General features: G+C 46.9%; 3 protein-coding genes and 1 long non-coding RNA gene across 9 annotated transcripts in view; 1 reads left to right on the top strand and 3 right to left on the bottom strand.

Annotated features, from left to right (window-relative positions):
• Window positions 1-711: 711 nt before the first annotated feature.
• DDT (D-dopachrome tautomerase) lies at window positions 712-3,137 on the bottom strand. 3 transcript variants are annotated; one of them, XM_066978716.1, is made up of 5 exons: window positions 2,978-3,137; window positions 2,701-2,876; window positions 2,120-2,242; window positions 1,402-1,494; window positions 712-980 (listed from the first exon to the last, which is right to left on the bottom strand). In XM_066978716.1, exons 1-3 carry the CDS (start codon window positions 3,083-3,085, stop codon window positions 2,170-2,172), a joined length of 357 nt encoding a protein of 118 aa, XP_066834817.1. In that variant the 5' UTR covers window positions 3,086-3,137; the 3' UTR covers window positions 712-980; window positions 1,402-1,494; window positions 2,120-2,169. The 3 variants fall into 3 exon arrangements, with proteins under 3 accessions (XP_066834817.1, XP_047920099.1, XP_047920097.1); XM_048064142.2 differs by lacking the exon at window positions 1,402-1,494 and adding an exon at window positions 1,091-1,130; XM_048064140.2 differs by lacking the exon at window positions 1,402-1,494.
• On the bottom strand, window positions 712-16,763 carry LOC106031443 (glutathione S-transferase theta-1). 4 transcript variants are annotated; one of them, XM_066978711.1, is made up of 10 exons: window positions 16,537-16,759; window positions 16,355-16,411; window positions 12,032-12,119; window positions 10,291-10,441; window positions 7,750-7,926; window positions 2,978-6,736; window positions 2,120-2,242; window positions 1,402-1,494; window positions 1,091-1,130; window positions 712-980 (listed from the first exon to the last, which is right to left on the bottom strand). In XM_066978711.1, the coding sequence occupies exons 1-6, from the start codon at window positions 16,646-16,648 to the stop codon at window positions 6,536-6,538; spliced, it is 786 nt and encodes a 261-aa protein (XP_066834812.1). In that variant the 5' UTR covers window positions 16,649-16,759; the 3' UTR covers window positions 712-980; window positions 1,091-1,130; window positions 1,402-1,494; window positions 2,120-2,242; window positions 2,978-6,535. The 4 variants fall into 4 exon arrangements, with proteins under 4 accessions (XP_066834812.1, XP_066834811.1, XP_047920096.1 ...); XM_066978710.1 differs by lacking the exon at window positions 1,091-1,130; XM_048064139.2 differs by lacking the exons at window positions 1,091-1,130; window positions 1,402-1,494.
• Window positions 16,490-26,353, top strand: part of LOC125182806 (uncharacterized) — an 11,413-nt gene continuing 1,549 nt past the window's right edge. The window contains exons 1-2 of the long non-coding RNA XR_010825432.1: window positions 16,490-16,630; window positions 17,273-25,988. This is a non-coding gene — a long non-coding RNA (uncharacterized lncRNA). The remainder of the gene's footprint in view (window positions 16,631-17,272; window positions 25,989-26,353) is intronic.
• The window catches only part of LOC106031442 (glutathione S-transferase theta-1), a 6,040-nt gene continuing 372 nt past the window's right edge, over window positions 20,686-26,353 (bottom strand). The window contains exons 2-5 of the mRNA XM_013173816.3: window positions 24,299-24,386; window positions 23,526-23,676; window positions 22,741-22,917; window positions 20,686-21,864 (exon numbers count right to left, since the gene is read on the bottom strand). Coding sequence (XP_013029270.2) covers window positions 21,664-21,864; window positions 22,741-22,917; window positions 23,526-23,676; window positions 24,299-24,386 — 617 coding nt within the window. The 3' untranslated portion in view covers window positions 20,686-21,663. The remainder of the gene's footprint in view (window positions 21,865-22,740; window positions 22,918-23,525; window positions 23,677-24,298; window positions 24,387-26,353) is intronic.

The raw sequence follows: 26,353 nt of genomic DNA, 5'->3' as shown, positions 1-26,353 counted from the left end.
ACTGCGATCTTACATTATTCCTGGATGTTTTGTCAGACTACCGCCAGAATGCAGCTATGACATGGAAACGGGTAGGAAAGTCACATTTAATCTCCGAGGATCCTTTTCCTGAGACATCTTTGCGTGGTGTATTCCTCCAAGCTTTCCCTCTCCTTCTTTATCTCTGGCTGCTCAGTTCCACAGTGCTGGGAAAGACAAGTCCCAGGGCAAAAGCTAACGTGGGGCATAGCGGAAGGTGAAAGGAAGGAACACAGCCTGCAGTAATGCCCAGCAGTGGTCAACACTGCCCAAACAAGCAGAGCTGGGGCACAGGTCAGAACAGGTTTCTGTAGTGGAAACGAAGGCTTTGGCAAGAATTTCTGCTTGATCCTTCAAGGCACAGAAGTACCTCCAGGAAATGAGCAGTTTGCGGATCGGGATTAAAGCTGCATTATTTTCTGCATTTCAGAGTATTCACTTAAAGTTGGTCAGCTCTTTTACACCTCAATAGCAAAGCAAGGGCTGCCCACCTTCTTCCCTGCAACAAAGTACATTTGAGTTACATGTGTATCTCACCTTCAGTTCACCTGTTTATTACCTTGTTTCAAAAACATTTAGTTGAAGAGACCTGAGAAAGTGTAGAGACCCAGGCAGCCAAGGCATCTATCTCTACCAATGAGAGCTAAGAAAACAAAAACCAAATTGTAAGCCAATAACTGACACTCATCAAAAGAGGTTCTGATAAATTTTATTAATAAGTTGTGTGGGCCCCCCAGTGGCCCTGAATGAGATTTTGCAAACATAGAAGATATTTAAGCTGCATAGGGAATAGCTAACTTCTAATGGTAATTAGATAGCATATTTTCAACTATCTTGAGACCTCAAGACATAAACAAATAAAAATCTAATCAGAATTATGAAGGAATGCAGAAGTACTCTTCAGCCTTGTGTCTCCATGGACCTCCACGCTCTTAGCTCCTCTGTGCCTCCATGTCTAGTACCTGACAAAGTCACAAAGCAGAAAGGAAACTGATTAAAGTTTTCATTATCAGTGGAATGCCAAGATAACATTATACATGAAAAGTACAGTGCTTTTGTTTTAATAAAATACCATATATATTCCAGATATAAAGCAATGGAGCATGCAGGTCCTAAAAAACAAAACGCTTCCATTCAGAATGAAGCGTAACAACAGCTGAAGTTGTAAGGGCCCAGGTCCAATAGGCAGAGCGCTGTCACTGTGCTAAGTCACTTGTGTACAGCTGCAGCAGCCCCTCCACAGAGGACAGCGAGCTGAAAACCTCAGCCACAGGGCACGGCAAGGTGCTGTATCTTTCTGAAACTCCCTGTAACAGTGGGGTAAGGAAAAGTATTTTGAACAGCTGGGTAAATGACAGGGATTAAAGCTAGCAGTAGCAGAACCTTCAAAATATTTTCCCGTGGCACAGTGCAATTCTTCACAAGCAGCTGCCTCCTCTGCACACTGCCATCGCCACACATTCAGCCACGAAAATTCTGTGGACAAATAAAACTTTGTGCGAGGAGTCACCGGCAGCTGGCAATAGTAGACCACAGAGCACAAAATTTGATGTGAGCCTTAAGTAAACAGTGAAATAAATGCATAAACCTCCCTCCCAGTAATCACATCTCTTTCTAGAAAGGGCTTCTGGGAAGCCCGAAAATAGAAGAACTTGAAGGGATATCCCAGGTCTCCTCAGCCAGCCTGAGAGCCTTCTGCTGCCACAGGGAAACAGAAAGTAGAATCTTTCTGCATTGCAAAGTATGAGGAAATCTGGACAAACTGGAGAACCTCCGCGATTCTCAACACAACCAGATGTGTTCTGGATTTAAACAAGCTTTGCACTGCTACAAGGAGATTCGTCTAGGCCTGGTAAGCATGGCCATCACCAGACTGCTAACGGCAAAACCACTGGGTTAGCAACAGGCAGCTGGAGAGCCTTTCGGCTACAAGACAGGCTTGAGATAAAGACCTCAAACTATTCTAATAAAATCACTACAGCTGATTGCACCAGTCTTCAGCTTTGTAGGCACATGCTGCAAAGGCAGGAATGAAAGACGCAGGTGAAAGTGCAGGACTATTAGAGCAACAAGAGGAAACAAGATAGATGGAGCTGGTCACCTCTGGGTTGTCTTCATCATTGCTTTGTTCCCACGGACTGCTTGAGGGAATCACAGGAAAGTCATCACTGTCCTGTTCTTGCCGATCTGCCAGGGCTCCAGTGGGTAAAAGCGGATGACAATCCTTATTGGATATAAGAGCAAAAACGCATCGGACAAAAAAAATATTATTTTACAGCGAGTTGTTATCCCTGCCCAGATTGCAGCAAGCTAGGAAATCTTCACTAAGCTCCAGCAGGCTCACACTGCAGGGCGTTAATTTAACAGAAGCACAGACAGGCTGCGCGCGGGCAGAGTACAAACAGGTGCCAGAGTTCATCTGCACAAACCCAACTGCAGACTGAACTTCAACGCCGCCTGTACGAGAGACTCGTCCATTTCAGAAGCACCCAAGCATCTCCTAACCCTGCCGGGTGTTTATCCTGACGGCACCCCAGGGGCAGGGGAATATCATTATTTTCCTTGTTGGGACGGGGCGGAGGGGCCGAGCCTCCAGCCCGGCCGGCCGCGGGCCCCGGGGCCCAGAGCGGTCCCCCTGGGCCGGGACAGCCCGGGGACAGCCCGGGGACAGCCCGCACTCACCGCTCGGTGCTGAGGCCCAGCTCCGCCGTCAGGAAGTCGAAGAAGCGGGCGCTGTGCGCCTGGTTCTGCTGCGCCGAGCCCACCACGCCGATGGAGGAGACGAGCAGCTGGGCGCAGGGCTCGGCCGAGCCCGACACCACCATGGGCAGCCCGCTGCGCACCGTCACGTTCACCCGCTGCAGGCACACGCACGGTCACGGCCGCGGTCCTGGTCCCGGTGCCGGTGCCGGTCCCGGTGCCGGTCCCGGTGCCGGCCGCCCCCCGGCCCCGCACTCACCTCAGCGGGCTTGCCTAAGATGGCGGCGGTGGCGGCGCACAGCTTCTGCGGCAGCTCCGGCGGCAGCCGCTCGGCCGCCAGGTTGGTGTCCAGCTCCACGAACGGCATGGCGACCGACCGACCCCACAGCGCCGGGAGCCGGGCACGGGGAACGGGGAACCGGGAACCGGGCACCGGCTCCTCCCCGCCCCCGTCCCGCTCCGCCCCGTCCCGCCCCCGGCACTGCAAGAAGTGAGACATGCAGGGCGGTTTCTTGTCTTGTCCCGTATAAATAATCATCGCCCCCACATTCTGCAGTCGGGATTTGAGCGCCGAAGTTGGCAGCAGTGCCCCTGGCAGCAGCATCCCAGCTGCAGCTCAGGCTTCTCACAAGCTGAGGTGCTGTGCGGGGAGGTTCCTTGTGCTGATTTACAGCAAAAAGTTAGGAACCACCTTGGCTACAGAGTCATCGTGTGTAAGGTACAGCACTGTGGTGAAGGTTAGCCCTGTATGATGTGATTTTTTATTTTTATTTTTTAATTTTCCACAGTTATCGATGAACCTAATGAAAACTGATAGAGCTGCTCGCCTTGCTGGGGGAATTGTTTGGCTTTCAGTGCTGCCAGCGAGGACAATACTGGCACGGGGAGCAGTGTGTAAAGCAGCCAGCAGGAAGGCTGGAATCGGATTTCCAGGAGAGACTGACTGCAAAAAGAGAGACAGGATGGAGAAGGGGCTTGGCAGCTGGCAGGGGATGGCTGCTGGCTGCGCTGAGCGGTGGCACAGAAGCTCCCCTCAAACCCAGAAGAAATAACCCAGAAAAGCTGTTAGATTTCAGGCTAAATTTACAGAAAGATATAATCTCATAATTAAGGGATGATCTTGAGCTGCAATAACCATGAATTCATACAGTGTTACTGCCTACATGGTATTTTTCCACACAGTAATTACTTTTCTGTAATAATTCTGTTTTCTGCCAGGGGTAAGGAAACCACTGCTGTCATTGCTGCATAGCAGAGATGCAGTGAGGAAGATTTTACGACTTGCCCACTCAGAAGCCCTAGGAGACTGTACTGAACTCTCTCCAGTGCACTCGCTATCACCACCAGTGAAAGACAAACGAATTTGTCACCTAAAACCAAGACACTGTGGGTATTCAGGCACCTTGCAAACCCCAGGCCCAAGCCCACTGCCTGGCTGCAGGGAATCATTGACCCATCGTAAGATGCCCTTTAGGATCCATTTTTCTATTTCTCATTCCTTTAAATATTAAAAAAAATCTCTTCCAAATAAATTCCAAGGCCAAAAAAAAACCCACCACTACACCACCAAAACAAAAGCAAGAGACCAGCATGTCAGAAGGCCTCCCAAGAAAAAAGAAGCAAAAGAAATTTAAGTATCAGAAGTCAGCAACTACAACAGGATGAGGGTCTGCTACAAACATTTTTAATGATATGCTTTGTCCTTTGCTCTTGACGAGCAACGTGAGTGGCAAATTGTCCATGGCCTCAGGGCACAACCCAGAATCCCAGAGTTTTTATTAAACTAAAGACATTTGTTTTATTGTTTCTGTCTTGGAGCAGATGACTGAAAAGTTTGCAGGGTGATAAACCAAGAGGGATGACAGCACAGCAGCAAGTAGTCTCCATCCTGCTCAGCCTTTGGAAAATCCTGTTGTTTTTCTTTCCACTTGTAGACATCTGTATGTGTCATCAGTCACTTAGAAATTCCACTCTCAAAGTTCAAAAGTCAACCACTTCCCATTTAAAATTTAACTCAGTTATAGACAATATTTGTGAATAAAACGTAAGTTAAAACATATTATTCAGCCAATGTTTGGGAAAGTGAGAATAAATGTGTGCCTGTTTCTAATGTTTTTGGTTCATGAAAAGAGAGACTTCAGTCAGTTCTCTTGTTCTTATAGAGAACATCATCACAAAATGAAATTTTCTGCTAGTGAAAGCTCAAATATATAACGGAATTCTCTTTCCAGCTGGAAATTTGAAGATGTCCCTTGGCTCTGGACTAAATCCATATAATCTAGAACTGAAACCTTATAGAAAAACTTCACCAAAACATATCAGGTTGTAGAGAACTCAGCAGATACGTGACTAGCCAAGACATGTTAGTATTGGAAAGAAAAGAAGCTATTCTGTTACTGAGAGAAGCAGTTCCCAAATTATTTACTCATTTTGTCTTCATTCCTTCCAGAAAGAGCTCTTGGGCAAAGATTTCAGGGTAAGGTTCAAGAGCAGCAGCTATTTGTGAATGGAAGTATGCGGAGATATTCCACCAGTTTTTGCATCCTTCACTACTTGTTACTTTCAACTGAAGACACTAGAAATTGTTATTTTACTTAAATTGTGCTGCAGTACAAAAGATTTTTATATTTGAGCTACAACTAATCTGAAGTAAACGCAGCCAAGAAAAAGAGCCCTGAAGCTCCAAAACAACTCTCTGCCCTATATTATTGTGATGCATATGTTGCTCAATGCCACAAAATCTTATTACTTCAGCTTGCACAGGGTGACTTGGTGAACTTCCATCCAAAACAATCTCAGAAGAGCATGTCTGGATTTATTCCTCCTCTCCATTTTCTAGGAGGAATGTGGATTGCTATTGCACTATTACCACAGGAAAAGAAAAACAAACAACAACAAACAACAAAACAAACAAAAATTGATTGCAGTCATGTTCTCTTTCAAAAAATGAAAGAATGTGAATGCATTCTTTCAGTGTATTCCCTATATAATATCAACAGAGTATTTAGGTAGGCAGTTATTTGAAGGCTGTGGCCACCCTCAGCTTTTTGAGGTTGCTTGGTCTTTACTACACAGATCTCCCAAGAACTGCCCTGCCACATGTGTACTGACAGACCAAGCACCTACAAAACCCAACTTTCAGAATTGGAGAGTTGTGGTTAAACTAAAGAATTACAAAGATTCACAGTTATAGATGAATATGAATAAACTTCTCATAGGATCCTAAAGGCAAACAGAAGTATGGAATGTACATGGGTGGCCAAGCAACATGCTCCAGCAATAAGAAACTTTCCAAGAAAAATGTGATGTCTTTTTTCACTTTTGTGACTACCTGTAGTTTTGCTCCATACTTGTCCAGGCAGAGACACACGCTGGGAAGGTGAGGATCAGGTACGCTTTGCAGTGCTTGCCACTTAGCTGCAAATGTTACAAATACATGAAAAAAAATGATCCTCATCCTGTACAGTTCTCTGATGCTCCAGTTTGCAGGCTGGCTTAAATTTTGGCAGAAAACACCATTCATATCTCCACCATCTCTGAGAAGACTGACACTAAAATACAACCTAGATGCTAAGTGACCCATAGGGCCTCAGCCTTTTGTACAAATTTAATGTTTCAGGTCTTAAAACTTCCCCAGCTACCACCCCCAAAGATGCAGGGAAGTCTTGGTGAAGTGGCAGAGGACAGCCTGCAATTTCTGTGTAAGAATTACAGTGCTCTTTCCAGTTACATGTAGAGCTGGATATCAGAGAAGTTTGCTTTTTTTTTTTTAAAAAAAAAAAAAGGGGGGGCAGGAAAAATGGTAACATAGGTTAATTCATTTCAACATCTTCATCAACATCGGCGCCAGATGCTCTTTCAGCTGTGGATCAATTTGAATGTTGCTCAGTTCTTTGATATTCAGGATCATCTCATGGGCCTGGAAGAAAAGCTCTTTCCCCACAGCTTCCTCCACCCGCCTGCGCCACTGCATCAGTCTAGGTCTGTCTTCAAAGACGTCACAACCAACACCAACAGGCTGCAGAAAGCGAGAGAGAACAACAGTGAGGCACTGGGCAACCCCCTCTTTGCCAAGACAACAGGCACCAAAAATGTACCTGCAGGTACAGGCAGGGGAAAGACAGGGGAGGAGCTCATGGAGGAGCATGAACAAGGAGGGAAATCTCCACTAGTCCGGTGAATCTATCTAGGGGGCACAGACGCGAGTCTGTATTTTAAAGGCCGTTCATAAGTCAATTCTTGAGTGCAGGAACAGCTGTTAGAGAGTAACAGAGAAAACTACCACTTACTGCCACTTACTGAGATTAAGCTACAGAATCAAGGATGCGGTGGCCTGACAGTTCCAGGGACAACCGCAGTCTACTGTAAGGTCTGCTATATTACTAATTGAACAGATGTCTTAGCTGACATAATCTACTGCCTTCCATTTTCTGCCTGTGCCACATGCAGAAACACAGTGTTGTAGAGAAGCAGAACGTGCTATTTTTGAGTCTCTGGGATACAGAACTAGGAGAAGGAATCGCCTCTGGATTGCAGGACACAAGCCCTGATGGCCTGGGAAAGAACAAGGAGTTTGTAACAGACTTAATTTGATTGCCTCTGTCTGAGGTTCAGTCTTGCGTCTTCCAGACATGGAATGGGCAAGTACCATCAAAAGGATATTTTTGTATGATAAAAATATTTTAAAATAATTTTCTTAGTCATCAGACCTGCCTGCTATTGCTTCTTACTTGCTTTATTTATTATCTTTTTCTCTGGGGGTTAAAAATAAAATCAGGATAAAGGATGAAGGAGAAGTATTGCTAGAGAACAGAAACAAAAGAGATCGGTTGCAGCCAGCTTTTTAAATAAAAAAATAAAAAGCAACTGATTTTCTGAGCCCACTCCTGTCTTCTCTTCATTGTCTTGGTTCTGCTGAGATATGCCCTTACTCCTCTTTCTAATGAAGTGTTACCACATGCTGCATCCCTCCCTGCCCAGCAGCATGCTCTCCCTTGTGCTGAGACTTCATTACCACAGTCCAGAACTCACTTGCATCAACTCCACAATGGCCACAAGATCTGCCAGAGAGATCTCATTCCCGATGATAAAAGCCTTGTCCTGCAGAAACCTCTCCTCAAATTGCTTCAGGGAAGCGGCGAGCCCCTCCATAACCTCCTGGAGCTTCTCTGAGGGCAGTGGCTGCCCTGTGAAGAGAGGAATCAGCACCTGAGGAGAAAATGCACGTAGAGTACAGTCGGCTGTCTTCTCACGGATTTAGTGGTAGTCATTGAAGTTACACCCTGTGAGGTACCTATGACTGTCAGTGATCTTAGGGAGGATGATCTTAGAGCTTCATATACTGCTGTAGTTTCCAGTAGCTCACAGGCAGGGAGCACACAGTCTAAAGTGACTGATCTGCAGTGACAGTGACCTCCAGCTATCAAGCACCAAGACACAGAAAGAAACCAAGGATTCAGTGTTTTGTGCCTGGCATTGTGCCTTCCCACTCCCCCTCAGTGGGTACAAAAGAAAAATGGGCAACAGCTTCCAGGAAGACAGATCTCTACAGCAGTCACTGCTGCTAAGTCCCCAGTTTCAACAGTCTAAGACTGGTGAGCTGGCTGCAGGCCCATCAGCCACCCTTGGTGTCCACCCTGCCGTGTAACTGCCCGCTGGAGGCAGGCAGCTGCCAGTCCTGTCAGGTCACCACAGCAAGGCACAGTGGTGGCTGTGGCAGGGAGCGTAGGGGGCAGTGGAACGCATCAGCCCTGGCTGGAGAGGCAGGAAATGTCTTCCTCTGCGTGACAGCAACGAGCAAGGCGGAGGGTGAGTAAATGTCATAAGTACACCACCCTTTCTGTGGTCTTCCAAGCACCATTCCTTAGACCACTAGAAATGTTTCCATAGAAATCATAAGTGTGGTCCTTGTCTTTATGGGCTTGCTGGCACAGGGTGCAGTAGCCTTTCAGTGAGGTTTGTCACCGTTCACAGAGGTGTACGCACCGTCAGAACCCGCAGTATTTCACAGTGATGCTGCCTCCACCTACCATGGCTAAAAAAATAGTTAGAGAAAAACTTAAAGATGTAAATTTCCACCAGTGGGAGTGGATTGACTTTCTACTTACTGCTAGTATATTCATCAACTCATGTTGTGATTGCTTAATCCAAGCCATGATTTTTGCCAAATATATTTATAATCTATTTCATCAGAAAATTCAGGGCCAGTTCTCTTCCTAAGTGTTTCCAATTAGGAATGATGGGATCTCTGGGTACAGTCATTTGAAATGGCTTCTCCTTTTCTGTATCTCAGGGCAGTTTATCTTCTCACACAACTAGCTGATGTATCTTCTGTTAGACAGTGGCTTAATATGTTTCCCTATTTTCATTTATTCTGAGGACTTTTCTGGGTTACCTGATCATCAGCAACGAGTTGGATTTCTTTCTCTTGGAGCAGCGCAATAACAGCCTGTAGAGACCGGAAGAAACTGCTCTTTGTACAAATCTGACTCATATTTGTGTTGCTTCTCTGGTCTCTCTAGCCAAAAATTCAAACGTCAATAAATCAAAAAGCTAACTGAGTCCTGACATGCTTCTTTAGGCATAAACAAGGGCAAAACTTTACACAGGAAGAGTGAAGTTCTTACCTGTTTACTGGCAACCTTTACTTCATCTGAAATTCCCTATTATAGCTGTACTTGTAGGGCTATATTTGTATCTGGGCTTCTCTAAAGAGTTGCATTAGCTTTTTGGTGAGTTGATTGGAAACAGGTGAACAGCCTCAGTGTAATTATTTTTTTTTGCCTCAGGGTGATTCTGTTAATTTTGCCTAAATGTAAATTGATTTGACCACACTGAATAAAGAAATACTCTCTGTATCTCTATTCTACCTGTTGCTGAACTTATTTCAGGGTAGTATGTAAGTGTGCTGGAAGGAGAAGTCTCCTGGATTTCCACCCTCATGGGGCTGCATGGACTCGATGTGTGAAGAATGCAAGCCTTTCAGTTTCCAGCAACAACGCATGTACTTGCCAGAGAAGCAAAACTTGTGTGTGCGTACTCTGCACAGCTGCATAGGGAGGGGAAGGCCCTTAGAGGCAATACCCAATCTGTTATATATTTGTTCATAAATCCAGGCAATAAAAGTCTGTTGGCCTTCAAGACCTTCTCTATCAGTACTACTTTTAGGCATTGGAATGGGCTGCCCAGGGAAGTGGTTGAGTCACCATCCCTGGAGGTCTTTAAAAGATGTTTAGATTTAGAGCTTAGTGATATGGTTTAGTGGAGGACTTGTTAGTCAGAGGTTGGGCTGGGTGATCTTGGAGGTCTCTTCCAACCTAGATGATTCTGTGATTCTGTGATACTTTAAGGAAAAAAAAAAAAAAAAAAGAAAACAACAAATAGACCAGAGCTGCTTTTGCCAGATCCTGATGTCAAGCAACTAGGAACAGCTCCCTCTCTGCCAGCTCCTTTCAGCTAGGAATGGCCTGGGTTTGTTATTTGATTCTGACAAACTCTCTCCATACTGGTCCTGTTCAGTATTTGGCCAGGAAAACATTGCTTTACTCTAATTTTAATACTCAGTCTCCTTACCTTGATCCACATGGTCTTAGGAGCATTAGCCCTGATGTTAGCATGATGCCATGAGAGGTATTCATCCACCTGGGCCCGTTTTTGTATGTCTGATGGGTACCAGTGGTCAGGAGTGTTGTACTTTCGACTTAGATACAGCAGAATGGCAGTGCTGCTCAGACATTAACAAGAGACAAGAAAGGGGTCAGGGAGTTAAGATGCAGAATGCTTTCACTTCAGTTCCCTCTCCTACCCCTTCTGAACTTCCTGAACACTAAAAAGCATTCAGATCTAGGTTTCTGACAGAGCCTAGGGGCCATATATAGGCACCTAATTCATGTTGACATTAGAGATGGAACTTTATCACTTCAGTCCCCCTGAAAACTTTGACCTGCTGGAAAATCACAGCACTGATAGAAGTGCATTGTACTGCTGGACAGTAGTGGGGTAAACAGACAAAAAACCTCCATAATCATTTATCAGCAATGTTAACCCCATTTCCTCTACTGTTCTGACCCATTTCTCTGAATTTTGCTCAATGTTTATGTGCCTGTGTACTAAATGAAACCTTCTAATGAATTATGTTGCCTTTTGATCAGATCTATGTCTTTCTAGCCTGCACCTTTCATTGAAGCCAGTGGAAGTCCTAGTAGGGAGAGCCTACAGAATTTTCTTGTGTTTGTCCACATGTTTATACTTCCACTAATTAGCAGGAAACGTCAGATGGAAAAAAACCTTAGTCATCTGCAACAATGAGTAGGCTGTTACTACAAAGAGATGCCATAGATAACCCTGTGCTGACAAAAAGAAAGAAACTGCAGACCCTCTGACTATGCTGATACTACCATAGTTCAATTATTATAGTGTTATGACACTATTAACAAGTCTCATTAATTTTACATTATGAAACCTGAATTTCATCTCTGTAGGCGTTAATTTGTTGTTGTGACTAAACAAGGTAAACAAAAGTAGCTCCTTAGTTTTTTTCTAGCGTAAAAGGGATTTTATTCAATTTTAAACAATTCTAAGAAATGTTTATGATCCTATTTTGAGGTAAGTGCATTCAGAAGATTAACAACTTAAGTCAACTGATTTGTTTACACTATGAAAGATAATTCAAACAGAAAATGGAAACAGAGTAAATGAGGTTATAGTATTACAAATGACTAAGATGTTATAAGGTATGAAACTTTGCAGAGACTTTTTCAATCTTTGCAGTTCTCTTTTGAAGGCAAATACATTTGAAATATAAAAATATCATCATAATTATATTTTCATCACATCAGGAACTAGATGTGAGTTCATAACACATTAACCTCTTCAGATTGAGAAGCAACGCATGTGATGGAGGAAACGAGCACTTATAATGTCATCCTAGGCAGAAAATGCTTGCTTCTGCATAAAAAGACTTAAAGACATAAAGGCTAGTTGATAATCTATAATTACAGAAGTTCCTGCTAAAGGAGCGCCTTTCTAATGACTCTAAGTTGTTTATCTCCAAGTACGGATCATGTCTATCTGAAATAATGCATAGCTTTAACTGTTTAGCCTAAAACTGCATATTGATATATATATATACACATATAAATATAATTTATTTTCTCTTCAGGAACAAAGGACCTGAAATGCCAAAGCAGATCAATAATCTGTCCCATTCATAAATGGCCAGTTTTGTGATCCTTAGTCATTCAGAGGGACTGACACCTCCTGAACACCGTATGTCTTACTGGTGCCCTGGGAGGTCTGAGGACTGAGCTCTTACCATTCTGCTAGGGTGAAATCTCCATCCTTTAGTGCTGGTACTTTCTTCAAGAGGCTGATTTTGCTAGCCCCTTCACTATTTGATGGCCCTAAGAACATGAACAGACAAGTCAGAGGTTAGAAGAGTAACAGCCAGTGAATGATTAATGAAATATGTGTGTCCAACTGGAAAATCAGTGAACTCTGCTAGGTTTTTCCTATATGAGCATATTAAGCAATTAAAAGGTAATGGAAATGAAGAGTGACTGTAAAAGCCATCTACAGCCTGCAGTCTGCTCAGGCCTGTCACATGGCATGGAGCAGTTCACATTTTTATACAGGAATTAAGTTGCTTGACTCTGGTACCAGCATTTCCTGCAAAAGATACTGAAAAATCATTCCCTAAGAGGCATTTAAACACCATGATGACGATACCGGTACTGAAAACACTAACTTGACTTGAGAACAGTGTCCTATAGTTAGAGATAGGGGGAAAAAGATGTAAGGTAGGATGTAAGTTAGACAAGTGAGCAGCTGAAAAATACTTAATATTTGCAAACAAAGCAGGGACTGGAAAAGTTGAGTTTGCATGCAGAGCATCCTGACGAGGTTAGACGGTTTCTCCTCCTGCTCCTCTTCCAGCAGACAACACCAAACCAAGTTTGTTTTCTTCCAGTTTGTAAACGTGGCTGACTCAAGCTAGGATGTAGTCATGATGGAAAGCAACTTAAGAGCCTTGGGCCCACAGAGATCACTGCAGTGGTTAATTAATCAAAGAGAACCCGGGTAGCTTATAAGACACACAGAGCAAAATCTTTCCCTTGTTTGTTTGTGGCTCAAGAGCAGGGGGAACTGAGCATTTCCAAAGAAAGCAAATGTTGATCCCTCAGCACACACAGAGCAGAGGATGTTTCCAGGGTTCTTGCTGAAATGGGAAAAACATGAATGTCAGCAATACAACAGTGGATTCACAAAGTAACTCATTCTGCCACAGTGGACATTCACTAGGGGCAGGGCAACTCAAACACCTCTGTCCTGCATCACTCGCAGCTCTGGGTCAGCATTTCAACCTACCTTTGTCAGGAAAACATAAGTGGAAGAAGCTATCCCATAAAAGAGTTTAAACTCCACAGTTACTTGGAGTTTGGAGGCATTAATTGCTGGCTAATATCTAATCAAGTTTTCAATTTCTCACTGAAGGCGCTGAACTTGCAAGTCAGCAGTTAAATGCCAGGGAATTGCACAAAAGTCCAGGAAAGAGTACAAAATAAAAGGTTTGAGAAGTTTGTTTACTTTGCTTGGTTTAAATGCTTTCTATAAGGAGATATGATATTCCAGGGTGCGAAGCCTGATCAAATCAAATCAGCATGACCAGCAGGAAGTCTTATACAAAAATACCTTTGTTAAAAAAAAAAAAAAAAAAAGTTCTGTTAACTAACAGACAATGATCTACATCTCCAAGAACTATTTGCTGCCATACAGGAGGTGGTGGCAGTGTCCGCTTTAATGGACGAAAGTACAGCACAGGATAGTCTCCAATCAATAAAAACAGTCTTTGGACTATCAAATTTATTTACAGCTGGCTGTGGGAAGGCATTGGAGAAAGCAAGGTTGCTGCATTACAAAATACAGAATGCACAAAGGTATCTGACTACTTTCCCAATATTGATTTCACACGAGAAAATTCAAGCAGAGCAAACATTACCACCCTATTCTTGTTTCTACCTGACCAGCCTCTACCTTGCTTCTTCTTTGGGAAGTATCTTTAAATTCCAGCGTAAGTAGCTTCATTGGAGACTGAGGTTCACACCCATCCACTGTCTGAGGGAATACAGGTGCCCATCTCCTGTCTCACTGGGAAGTGTCTCTAACCGCCTACAGTGACCATGCCCTCCCGCTTTTCTAGGCAAGATGCAGAGCAGAACCAAGCAGCAGCGTCAGGAAAGGCAGGAAGAAAGGGTTTCTTAAGAATTAGAGACAAATGGAAAGTGTGAGGTAACAAGCCTATTATCTGAGAAACTTGAACATCCAAAACCAAAAAAACCAAAAAACCACCCCTAACAGAACATCAAGCCAGCAGACAAAGTACAAGTACAAGGTGCCTTATATCTATGATTTATATCACAAAGACTGCAAGGCAGATTTGTGTAAACCTCTTGCTAGCCAAGGAGTTGCTCTGGGAAAGCGTTTGGACCTGTGCATTTAGAGGGGCTCCAGAGGCCAGTGGTCATCACGCTCAGCTTGGGCTAGATCTGTAGAATTCAGGTGGTCTTTAAAAAAAGGCAGCAGAAAGTTGCAAGTCAATAACACCTGCAGCTAATGAGCAGTCTATTCTTAGACCTAGCTGCTTGGTTGTTACAACCTACTGCCTGTGTTTATCATCTAAGGTACTGAACAACTGAAAAGCAAGGATATGAGAAGTAAGCAGTGGGTAAAGGCAGCCTGAATCAGATTTCAGCCTGCTTTCATAGTGTATCAGTCTCAGCAGGAATACTGAATACACATTCCTCATGGGACTGACATGTCACTACAGCAGGTTGGACTGTAGGTCAGTGTCTGTTACACAGACTGCACCACAGCCCAGAGACAGCATCGTATTTGCTTTGGCTCATCCAGACACAAAAGACCTGTGCCAAGACTCTGACACTGAGCTGCAAACTGATAAAGGCCTTGGTATGAACACTAATTCCAGGTTGCTTCAGTGGGACTGGCTGTTTATTGCATTAGAATAGAGACCAGTATTTGTATTTGCAGTTCAGCGGAGATTAAGACTGTGCCTCTCTCCCAGCAAGCAGAGCTAGACTTATTGTTCAGTTACTATGTAGCCCATCTTTATCAGTCCTGTGATGTTCACTTGACTTATGGTGCTGTTTAGCATCGGTTGCATCGGTCGTAATTAGTTCTGGATGTCCCACAGGGGTGTGGGACACTCACTGTGTGTACTGCTGGGCTTTGAGGAATAACTTTAATAAGCAGATTGTACACTTTCAAAAAGCAGGGCAGGCTGCACACAAGAAGGATTCTTAGTGTAGGGAAGATTCACTGATGGTAGAAAGAGAAATGGACACGGCTCTACAAAAGAAATAAGAAAAAAACAAACAAACAAAAAACATTGGTTGATTTGCCAATTGTGTCCCTGCCAAAATCCTCGGCCAAGGATTTCCAAGTACTATGCTTTGCCTTAGGCAAAGAAGTAACAAACAATTTACTCAGAAAATACAATATGCAAATGTTCAATAGTCATCTTATACAGCTGGACGAGTCTGAACAGCTGAAAATTTCTGCTAAGTACACCATACCCAGAGCAGTCCTCGGCTGTCACTGTGACTAATTTGCTAGAAATGGCTGGAGGAACATTCCTCGGGGATCCACAAAAATAGACGCAGCATGGCTATGAGACAGCTCTGGGAATAAGAGCTCCATGGTCAAACCACTGTATTCAGGTGGGTCTGCAGGGCGCATGTTGGAAATCTCCCAGTTACCTGATGAGCTAGTCCTTCCCCTGCAGCGGGCCAAGCTGAGCTGCCAGGGGCTGGGAGCAGGTTCAGCTCTGCTGCGGTCTGGCCAGGCTCGACCCTGCTTTATAGCTCCCGAAGCAGGATGGGACCCTGTCTCGAAAGGCCACCAGGGTACGACCCCATGGAAGTCTCTGAGCTCTGCATCCCCACGCTCCTCTCGTAAGCAGGTGATCTCCTGCTCCCACTAGCTCCAGCATTTTGCTCACGTCCAGATTTCAAGCGTTTCCTCCTGCTGCTGTTCAATGTCCCCAAGCACACACTGACAGTGCCGTACCCCCTTAGCAGGGAGAGGACTGTTGCATTTCCATCTGGAGCAGACTGAACGCCCCTATGGGAACAGCTCAAAACGATTCAATCCCTGGGCAAGTCCCAGCAAAGCAGCAGCTCGGGATGTAGCTGTGACAGGAGGTCCGTGTGGCGCTGATCCCACAGCTGAGTGGTTCAGGGTGAAACCCTCGTGCCTCTCACTCAGAGAGGTGAAAGATCTCCTCGAACAGCAGCGAGACGAAGGCACCTGCTGCTCGCAGCGACGTGTGACGGGGCAGCGGCCCTTCTTGCTCCGGTGGCCGCACGCAGGGCCTGGAGCTACGGGGGCTGCCAGCACCCGTCCCCCGCCGCCCCAGGGTGCCCCCACCGCCTGGGGCCTGCTGTCAGGAGATTGTGTTACGGCCTGGGCTGCTGCCAGCCGGGCCAGGGCACAGCCTGTTCCTACCAGGCAGGCAGGGCAGGCAGCACCGCCGGGACCCCTCCAGCCCCGAGCCCCCCGGCCGGGCAGGGGAGCTGTGACAGGAATAACGGCCCCTGGGGGAGCAGGGGGGGAGCCTCACCTGTGCGGGGCTGCTCCGCGCTGCTCGCCGCCGCCGGCTTCTTCCCCAGCACCGAGTCTGCCAAAGAGCCGAGAGAGGGGCGCTGAGTTTGGGGGGGGGGGGGGGGGGGGGACGGACCCCTCGCACCCCGGCCCCGCCGCCCGCCCACCATCCCCCGGGCAGCTCCCCTGTGCCCGTCCCACCTTTGAAGAGCTCCACGTGCTTGAACTCGAAGGGGATGTTGTTGCTGCGGGCGAAGATGTAGATGGAGCGGCAGGGCTGCGACAGCAGGTCCAGGTACAGCTCCAGCCCCATGCTGCCGCCGCTGTTTGCCGCTACTGCCACCGCCGCCGGCTCTGGCGACGGCCGCCCGGAGCCGCCCCGCTCGGGCAGGCGGGGGTTGAACCGTGCCTGGGCGGGCGGTGCCCTCCTCGTGGGCCCGGCCGGGCGGGGACGCGCCCTCCGCGGGCGGCGGCGGCGCTGAGGGGAGCCCTGAGGCGCCGGGCCCCGGCTGAGGGCCGGGGGTTCCCGCGGGCCCCCCCGGGGTGGAGAAGGGGAAATGCGGCGGGGTGTCCCCGGGGAACCGTCCCAGGCCGCAGAGGGTGGCAGGTGGAGGTGCCGGGGGTGCTCCGTGCCCCACAAAATGGCGGGTTGGGAAAGGAGAAGGCTGCTGGCACCGTGCGTGTAGGGCTGCTGGGGGGAAAGGGTGGTAGGGACGGGGAGCGGTGCACGCACTCAGAGCAGGGCTGGGTGCCAAGCACCGTGCAGCGGGGCTGCGGCACCCCGTGGGTTTGGGGTTCAGCTCCCCCGTCACGCGCCCTGCACAGTGTGGTGAGGTGACACCCTGACGCGGAGGGTGGCAGTGGAGCATGGAAGGCTTCTCTGCAGGCACTTCACAGGCCAGTGGCCCTCCTTTCTCCCTGTTACTTGTCATTTAAGATCTCCACGTGAGCAGAGGAGAACTAAAGTTGAGGCTGAATTTGAGTCCTCGCATGCACCCACAGTGTTTCTCAGCTGTGCGATTCGGGGACAGCGACGTGCTGGTAAGTACAGGGACGTCATTGACTCTCACAGCAGCTGAACCACTCAAAGCAAAGTCACCCCCAGTCAAACCCACCTCAGCTCAGCGACACCTTGTTATCAGTGCTGTGCCAGAGAGCTCACACGTCACACACAAATCCTTTGAAACAGCCATGAGAACCTCAAAGAGAGGGAGCTGGAGGACCAGTTGCTGTTCTACCTGTACAAAGGACCGTTACAAAGGACGGTGAAGAGGTTCAGATGCTGAGCAGTGAGATCATTGACTGCATAAATTAAAAACTGGAATGCTCTCAGGTGCTTCGTTTAATATCGCTTTGCCAAGGCTTCTGCTCTGACAGTTTCTTAAGAACAGGGATTTCTGTTAGACTGGTCAGTCTATGAACCTTTCGAACAACCTGTGTCTCAACATCAAGTATTGAGTTCACTGCACCACACACCTATTTTCTGGAAGAATTTTTCAGATTTAGAACTGCGCAATATATTTTTTTCCAGTTTCTTGGCCTGAATAGCTTGAGAGGAGCTGTGTACACGCTTTAGTTCCTGTTACGCTCTAGAGCACCTGCATGCAGCACAACATGCCAGAGACAAAAGCTTATAGAGTATTGTGGTAGGTGCTTAAGCTCACGTCAAACTCCTTCAGTGCAAGGAAATCTTAAATGGTAAGGGAATGGGGAAAAGGAGCATGAATGTGGTTCTGCACAGGTAGCAATAGGCAGAAACGTCATTTGTGCTTCAAAATGGTCAGAAGTCCTTCTAAAATATCACTGAAGAGAGTTCGTTGATCCCAGTGGTGGGTAGCAAGATCAGTAGTGTGGGTTCACTTTGATCCTTGATTCATGGTTCAGTGGAGCCATTAGTCCTATCTGGGTTTTCAAGGACTTTTTTCATGGGTCCTGGAAAAGTTCCTTCTGTAAGTCTTTCTCCAGTTTGCTGACTGCACTGCACAACCCACACAACCAAAGAGATATTTTTAATCTGGTCACATTATATGACATTTTATTGCATTATTTTTGACAAGAGTTCTAGCACAGTATTTTAATTTAGTTCCATCACTTCAAAGGAAGTTTTTCCTCCCCGTACTTGTAGGCACTGTCAAGAAAAAATGCAGTAGGTTTTGCATTGTATTTCTTAATCATTTAGAAAATGTCTTGGGGTATGTATCTGTTTTTTAAACTTTCTTTTGATTTAGTGTATCACAGTTTTGTTTCATTCTAGAAAGCACAGGCTCTCACCTCTTTACAAATAGTCCCTGGCAAAAATTAAAGAAAATGATTCAGAACAGCAACTTAAACTGTCATGGGAGGTATAACATCTCTCCATATTCAGGAGAGTGGATACCGAACAGTGTACTGAGGCATGCAAAACTCTTGCACAACCTGTTGGGTTTTGGCAGGTAAAGAGGGCTGCTCTTGGGGCTCTTAGCCTAGGGCCTGAAACCAAGCCAAGATCAAATGACACAAATGAACCAAATGGGGGAGGTGGAGAGAAAGCAGAAGGCAAAGTACAAGGATGAGATACTCTATCTCCGTGATTTAGAGAGAAAAAAAAAACAAACACCAGCGAGGCAGATTTATCTGTTGTACAACTCTATTGCCGTGCGAGGAGTAACTGTGGGGAGGTGTTTTGTCCTGCATGCACAGGTGGGCCTGAAATGCCAGTGGTCACTGTGCATGCAGCTTCATTGAACAAGAACCTGGGACTCAGATGGGCTTTGAGCAGATGGATAATACTATGGGGAAAAAATTGAAATCTCCTGTCATCATGACCATGCTGGAGAGAGGCAGTAGCTGATCTGTGTGTTCATCCTCTGTGACACTGGCAACAGAGGAGCACGAGACAAAAGGCATAGTTCTAACTTGTTTTTGAAGGCAGCGTCCTTGCAAGAGCACACAATGGGTGACCTTTAGGGAAATTGTGCTTTATTCAAACAAGCAGAAAATTGGGTCAAGACTCTCTTACACAGAGCTCTTGTGCTGTAGGTATCATAAATAAGAAAAAAAAAAAGACACTATTTGCTTTGGCTCATGCAATGGTTTCGCATGCACAGCAGCCCTATCTAGAGATTCTGCAAGGAAATGTATATCAAGAAAGGCACTGCTAACATTTGAGGTCTCTGCCAAGATTAGTACTCTGTACATTTCGCTCTTGGTTTTGATTGTCTCTATTCTGTTTATAGTTGAACAGAAGCTGAGGAATTTACTGTGCTGGTAATAGGAAGTTTACTCTCTACAAAAAAGCGAGAAGTTGGAGGTCAGGAGTCTGAAGTTACACGAAGTACAAAAGGTGCCAACAGGAGAGAGTGCAGCAAGGTGGGATGGCTTTGGTGAGGTAGCAAGGAAGGAACTATTTTATTCCGATGGTGCACTGAGGCCCAGCCAGGTGGATGTGGTAAGCTGCAAGTTATAAAAGAAAGGAAGTGGTTGGCAGTATGGCATAAACAGGCCATTTTCTTTGGGTGTAGCACTGCAGGCAAACTGCTACAGCAGAGGACCAGTGCAGCACTTAGAGAGGTTACTGGTCAGGTAGCAGCCATGCAAGCACTCTCAAGGCCAGAAGAAAGCTGCTGTCACTGAGTTTTCTGGCTGGAGTTCAACAGGCTGTCCTCAACAAACATACCAATAAAAATCAGGTGAGAAGACAAGTATCCTCTGTCTGTGTCAGCACAGAAACCGAAAGAGTTTGGGGGTAAATCTGTTTTTTTCACCACTGACGTTTAGGATTTCCTGCAGGTTGGAAGAATGAAAAGGGGACCGGCCTGCTTGGCTGGTGTATCTCGGCCCTGAGGGACGTGCATTGCAAGCTCTGGTTCATGGTGCCCTTTTGAACTAGAGGGCAGGTTTACTCAGGAAAAAACACAGAAGAGACAGCTGGCTTACCCCTCCAAAACAGCAGGTCCTGGTGAGAGTGTGAGACTGCAGCTATTTTCACCTTTTCTGAGCACTGAGTCACTTAACCTGCTGTGGTATGCTGGGGCGTGGCTGAGGTGGCCGACATCTCACCCCCAGCATACCACGCTGCCACCACTGTGGGTGGTGTAACCATCTAGCAGACCACAGCGCAGAGACAGACAGACTTCCAGCTGCAACTGGTGCTTAATAAGGAGGAAAAAAACAGTCCTGGAAACTAGAACCCTCGTCATGGCTCTTACCTGGAAATGGAAGGTTACAGAGACAGGAAGAGGACAGGAAGGCAAGAGGGGTACAAAAGGACACAGCCAAGAGGTTATGAAGGCAGCTACGCAAGTGTGTGTAATGAATCCATGGCCGCTCCCTTCCAAATCCTGTTTACAAATCCAAACAGAACTACACATGGTAAGTGTAACCATTAACTTTACTGGAGAATCTGACACGACAGAAGAGTAGTGGAACATTGACAGTATTGAGGCACTGGCCGGTTCACCAGCTCGGCACTCCACTCACCCTGGGGCTGGCCACCACAGCTCCCTCTGCCACAGGTACTGGCCCAGCCACAGCAGCGTTCAGCAGTGCAGAACCTGGCTTAAATGTCTTCCATCGAGCTGACAGGGCAGCTCGGGGGAAAGGACAGAGCACCAATATGGCTTGAGGAGGGGGATTGTGTGGTTGGCAGTGGTTTCACCTAGAAAAGCAGCTTTTCTCAACTGTGCAGTCTGTTCTTTGTAGATTATGGCAGAAGTCTACAGTTGAGGACCTTTATTCATGGGATTCACCCCATCCTTCCCAGACCTCACTCGAAAACCTGCACAGCCTCCTTGCTCCTCGGGTGCTGTGTCCCTTTATTCCGACACGTAATGCAGCAGCCTCTAGTGGCCAGGTGCTCCCATACCTTCCTGGGCAGGGTCCCCCAGCCAAGGGCTGGTTCTTGGCCATTCTCTTTACCAAGTGAGCAAAAATCTTCCAACTGGGCTTGCTGCAAAGTGAGTATCTTTTTCTACAACTAAAATGCCTTGTTTCAGGTAGCTCTGTTCTGCCACCCTTTCAGGAAACCTCTGCCAAAAAGGGCAGTTCTGACTAGCCCTGTTCCCACGTGGACTGAATTGCCTCTGTCCTGAAGCAGATCCAGTGGTGGTAGAGCAAGAAAGAAAAGCCTATAGGGCTGCAGATCATATATCTGTAGTGGACGAGAGAGGAAAGCAGCTCACTGCAGTCTGTTTAAGACTTAGTTTTCTTCCCTTTTCAGTTGCAGAAAGGCTGTAATTGAAGTGCATTTTGTGGAATGGTGTTTTCATATGATTTTTAAAGGAAATGCAGAAATATTAGAAAAAGCCTGCACAAAATAATTCATTTTAATTTGATTGGAATTAGCTAATTCTAGCTAGACTGCTTTAGGAGCTGGTGCTTGAAGTGCTCCAGCAGTTCAGGTGCAATTTTATCAGCGGTCAAATTCTTGGCGTTCAAGATCCCTTCGTGCGCCTCCTGGCAGAGCTGCTTCCCCACCGCTTCTTCCACCCGACTGCGCCACTCCGCTAACTTTGGCCTCTCCTCAAAGAGGTTGTAGCCAGCACCGACAGGCTGCAGAGAGAGAGCAACAGAACCTGGGCGTGAGGCTTCCTGCCAGCAGTCAGCCGAGGTGTTTGCCAGGGCTGGGACCAGAACGGAGCACAGATGTGCCTCTAGCTCAAGTCAGCAGAAAGTCATGGAGTTTATTAGGTGGAGATCATCTCTGGCTCTTAGATTGCAGGAAGCAAGAGCTGTCATCCTCAGCAGTTGCTGTCCCCTGTGACCTGCAGCAAAAGCGCAGCCACGGCTAACCCAGGAACTGCCTGACGTGGAACACAGAGGTCCATGCACACCAGTGTCTCATCTAAATACCCGTACTTTCTGTGGCTCATTTTATGACACTGATCCTGGTACTTTGAGAAAATCTAATAGATCTATTCTCACCTAAAATAGAAGGTGATTCTCTTCCCAGACAGCATGGGCAGTGCTTCAGTACTTCTGTCTAGGAATTAGGGCGAGGAGTCCCTATTCTGCCACTTAAAAGACAAAGCAGTGGTTAACAAGAACCAGACATTCAGCTCCCTCAAGACAAACGCAGAGTTTACTTTCTCTCCTCCTGAATTCCTGATCTAAGGGAGCTGTTCTTCCAATCCCTCCTTCATTCTTCTCTGCCTACTTTGTAATTTATCTTTTTTTTTTCCTAGAAGAAATACAAGAAAATGGGAATTTTGTCCAAACTTCTATAGAGAGAAGTGTCCCATCAAAGTAGGTGTTTCCTGGAAAACTCAGTTCTGATCAAAGTCAAAAGGGAACAAGTTTTAACTTCACTAAAGAGTAAACTGTGGAGAAAAAGGTCTGGCACGAAGGAAGTGGTGCTGCAGCCAGCCCTTGGCCTGGCCTGCCCACAACCCAACTTGCGTATCCAACAGCATTGCAGCTGATGCTCACCTGCATGAGCTCCACCAGTGCTACGAGGTCTGCCAGGGAGATCTCGTTGCCCACGATGAAGGGCTTGTCCTGCAAGAACTTCTCCTCGAACTGCTTCAGAACAACGTTCAGCTCTTCAGTAACACCTTCCAGTTTCTCTGGAGACAGTGGCTGGCCCGTAAGGAGAGGCAGCAGCACCTGACAAGGAGAAGAAAAAAGTTGCTTTTTTCATGTTTCCCTCCAAATTTAGTCCAGGCCTCCACCTGCCTTCTTCTGAGGATTGTCCACCAGCCATGCACAAGAACAGCTGGTACTGCTCCTCTCCCATGACAGATTAACATTAGTGTCCATTGCTTCCTGTCTGTCTGTGTCTCCTCCCTAGAAAGTTTGAAATTTCAACCACAAGTGTCTTCTCTCAGGGGAAGGCTGCATCATCTCCAAGCAGCTGCATTTTGTTTTCCAGTGGGAGGTTCATTCTTACCACGAAGCTGGGCAGAAGCCAGCGAGCTGTATCTGCTGTTTGCTGCTCACCCAGGACACACACACGGGACGTGCTGCTCCAGACTGCATCTACAAGGGACGAGCCCCACAGACCTCAGGGCGTGCATGGAGCTGTGGCTACGGCGTGAAGGATACGGACCAGTTCAGTTAGGCAGAGACCTGGCTCCGCTGATCAGCCACATCAATCCCAGATCCAGTTTTGTTCCCATCTGTCACCTTGCCTGTACATTTGCTTAGAAAGGCCTGGCACACGGGGCTACTTCCTGGGCTGTAACACTCAGTTTTTAAGTGTATAATGATCTTACCTTAGTTAAGAACAGCTTGCTCCCCTTCCCACGAATGTTGACATGCTGCCATGACAGGTACTCATCCACCTTAGCCCGTTTCTGCAGGTCAGCGGGGTACCAGTGATCAGGAGTCTTGAATTTCCGGGCCAGGTACAGGAGGATCGCGATGCTGCCAGCGAACAAGACAGCAGTGATCAGGCAATCTGAGATGAAAGCACCTTGTCTTTTCTCCCTCCCCCGAATTTTGCATTTGCATTAACTGTCAGGTAGTCACGGCACATGGCAGTTTGTGCTGGCTTGACCAGCTGCTCGTGGACAGCAATTATCTGATATATCAGCACACTGAGGCAGACATGGCCTGCTGTACAGTTAGCCCATGGACATTTTTGAGCAAATATGAACCGCAGAATGAGTTCACACCAAATCAGAGCTTTGCGTTGCCTGTCCATCCTGCAGCAGGTGCCTTCTGTCAGATGTAGTGCATTGAACTACAGCCCTCCGCTGACGGCAGAGAGCTGGAGAACATGTGGACAGGTATTTTAGCTCAGAAACACTGCCTATATGCAAGGTGGCTCCAAGCAGCAGCTCACGGATTTTTCCCACTCAATGCTGGTTGAGTTGCTTACAAGAGAAAGCTTCCCGTAAAACACAAGTTTATTTTATGTACAAGGAAGAGGCAAGCAACTGTCTGCGCTGGAGTCTCCCAGTAGAGATGCAGCAGCACACTGGCAGAATCCAAGCATTAGGACAACCAATACTTCAGTAGAGGGTTGAGCTTATTCGAGCCTTACCTCTCTGCTAAGGTGAAAGAACCGTCCTTTAGTGCTGGCACTTTCATCAGCATATTCACCTTCCTGAACTCCTCGGTCCTGTGCTGCCCTGAGGAGGGGAACAAGACATTTTACTCGCCAGTGATGCTCAGCACCCATCTGGGAACACCTGAGGAGTCCATGGGGACCATCTGGCCTCACGTTTCCAGCTTTGACTGTACAAGTACAGTCCTGTTTAAATTTATAAGCAATCGAAAAGTGCTGCAGGGTGAATACTGGCTTTGCCCTATGATGTCAGCTTATTGCCTGCATACCAGAACCATTCTGACCTTTGTCAAGAGGTTGTTAAGAGTCCTTTCATACCAGCAGTGCTTGTCAAATCAGGACTGTATCAGCACAAAGTCTGTGCTTGGAGGTTACCTGTCAGGGTACAAACCTAGAGCGAACACCAAACCTAGAGCTTGGAAGAAAGGGAAAGGGATCTCAGTATCACAAAGACGATGGGTTAACCACAAGGACAGTGAGAAAGCAAAGTTTTTTTTTTTGTTTTTTTTTTTTTGGTCTGGAATATAAGGTAATTTACATTCAACTATCTTTTTAGCCCTCAGACTAAATAGATATTTTCCCGCAGAAAGTAGGCAGAGAGCGAACCTGACTGGAGATGTTTTGTTCATTTGAAGTCTCAGTGTGCTTCACTACATCTGGACCCAATCCCACACACCTTTGTTTGTGCCAGCCTTTTCCAGCCCCCTGGCTTCAGTCATACTTGTGTATCTGTATTCAAGTTTCTCTAATATCTAACCCTCTGCATGAGTCAACTGAGAATCTTTGTGCCCGGGGAGATGCTCTGGAAAAGGTCTTAGTTTTCCTAGCACTTGGCAAACCTGATTTGTGACTATTCCCCTTGTTATTTGGCTTGCAGCCTGTCTCCTCCACCCCTTTTCAAAAAGACACTGTCATTTCCTACACGCAGGTCACAGATTCCGATCCTCGGGTGTCTCTGGAGTGTTGTGTGATTTTTATCTCTTTCTCACTCTTTCCCTGTTTCCTTGAGACCTACCCTACTGGATCCAACAGCTTTTCAGGTGGGCCACAATTGAACCAGCTGCCAGCACAAATCACAGCGACCGTCCCCTCACTTGGTCCTTACGTACTGAGACACTGGCACTGCTGAAACACTGGCACGTGTCACAGCACAGTGCATCCCCCAGGGAGGGCTCGTTCTGGGGCCAGTGTGCCCTCTGTCCAGCACCCAGATCCTGGGGTAATTGAGCCCAGCTCTCAGGAGCCCCCCAGAGGAAAGGGAGGTGCGCCAGGAGTGGGATGCACCTTTAGCATTCCTGTAAGCCAAACTGCCCCTCTAAAATCCATTGACCAAATGCAAACTCTGTCACCACGGGGCACAGAGCACTGGAAAGCTGTGACTGATTTCACTTCTCTTCCTCTCAGTTTCCTGACATCTCTTTCAGTTTCTCCGTTCCCGTAATGCTCTCACGGCTTGCCCACCAGTCTCCTCTTCGGCAGCTCTGCATCACGCCACAAGAGCTCGCTGGGAAAGAAGGGAAAGGATGGGCTTACCCCCAGCTGCAAGGAACAGCAAAATCTGTTCCTACCGAGAGGAGCGAGTGAAGAAAGAAGCAGCGAGGCGTGTTCAATGAACAGCCAAGGCATGAAGGGGAACACCCAGAGCCTCAACCACAACACGCCTGAGGTTTGTTTTTTTAAAGCTGGAGCCTCTTTTGTTTCTTTATCAGTTTCAGCCCCAGAAGCCTTCTCACCTTACTTGGTTCTTCAGGCCAATACGTTAACTCAATTTCAAATCCTGCAGAGCTCTGAAAAGGCTGAAGGACAGTTTTCACCAGCTTTTCTTGCAAAGAAAGGAGATGCAGATCTTTGGGCAACCTTTGGCAGAAAGATAGCCTACCTCTCGGGCAGGTGCCTACCATCTCCTGGTTGGCTTCCAAACAACCTGAAACGCTTCCCTTCCGGAGCTCACAGCTTTCAGATTCCCGGCCACCGGGCTGTCCCCCCCACGCCTTCACCATCCTCGTGAGCCTCTGCTCAGCCCCGTCAGGA

Source organism: Anser cygnoides, chromosome 17 (genome assembly GCF_040182565.1).
Source record: "Anser cygnoides isolate HZ-2024a breed goose chromosome 17, Taihu_goose_T2T_genome, whole genome shotgun sequence".
Lineage (NCBI taxonomy): Eukaryota > Metazoa > Chordata > Aves > Anseriformes > Anatidae > Anser > Anser cygnoides.
This window is presented reverse-complemented; position numbering and strand designations above follow the sequence as displayed.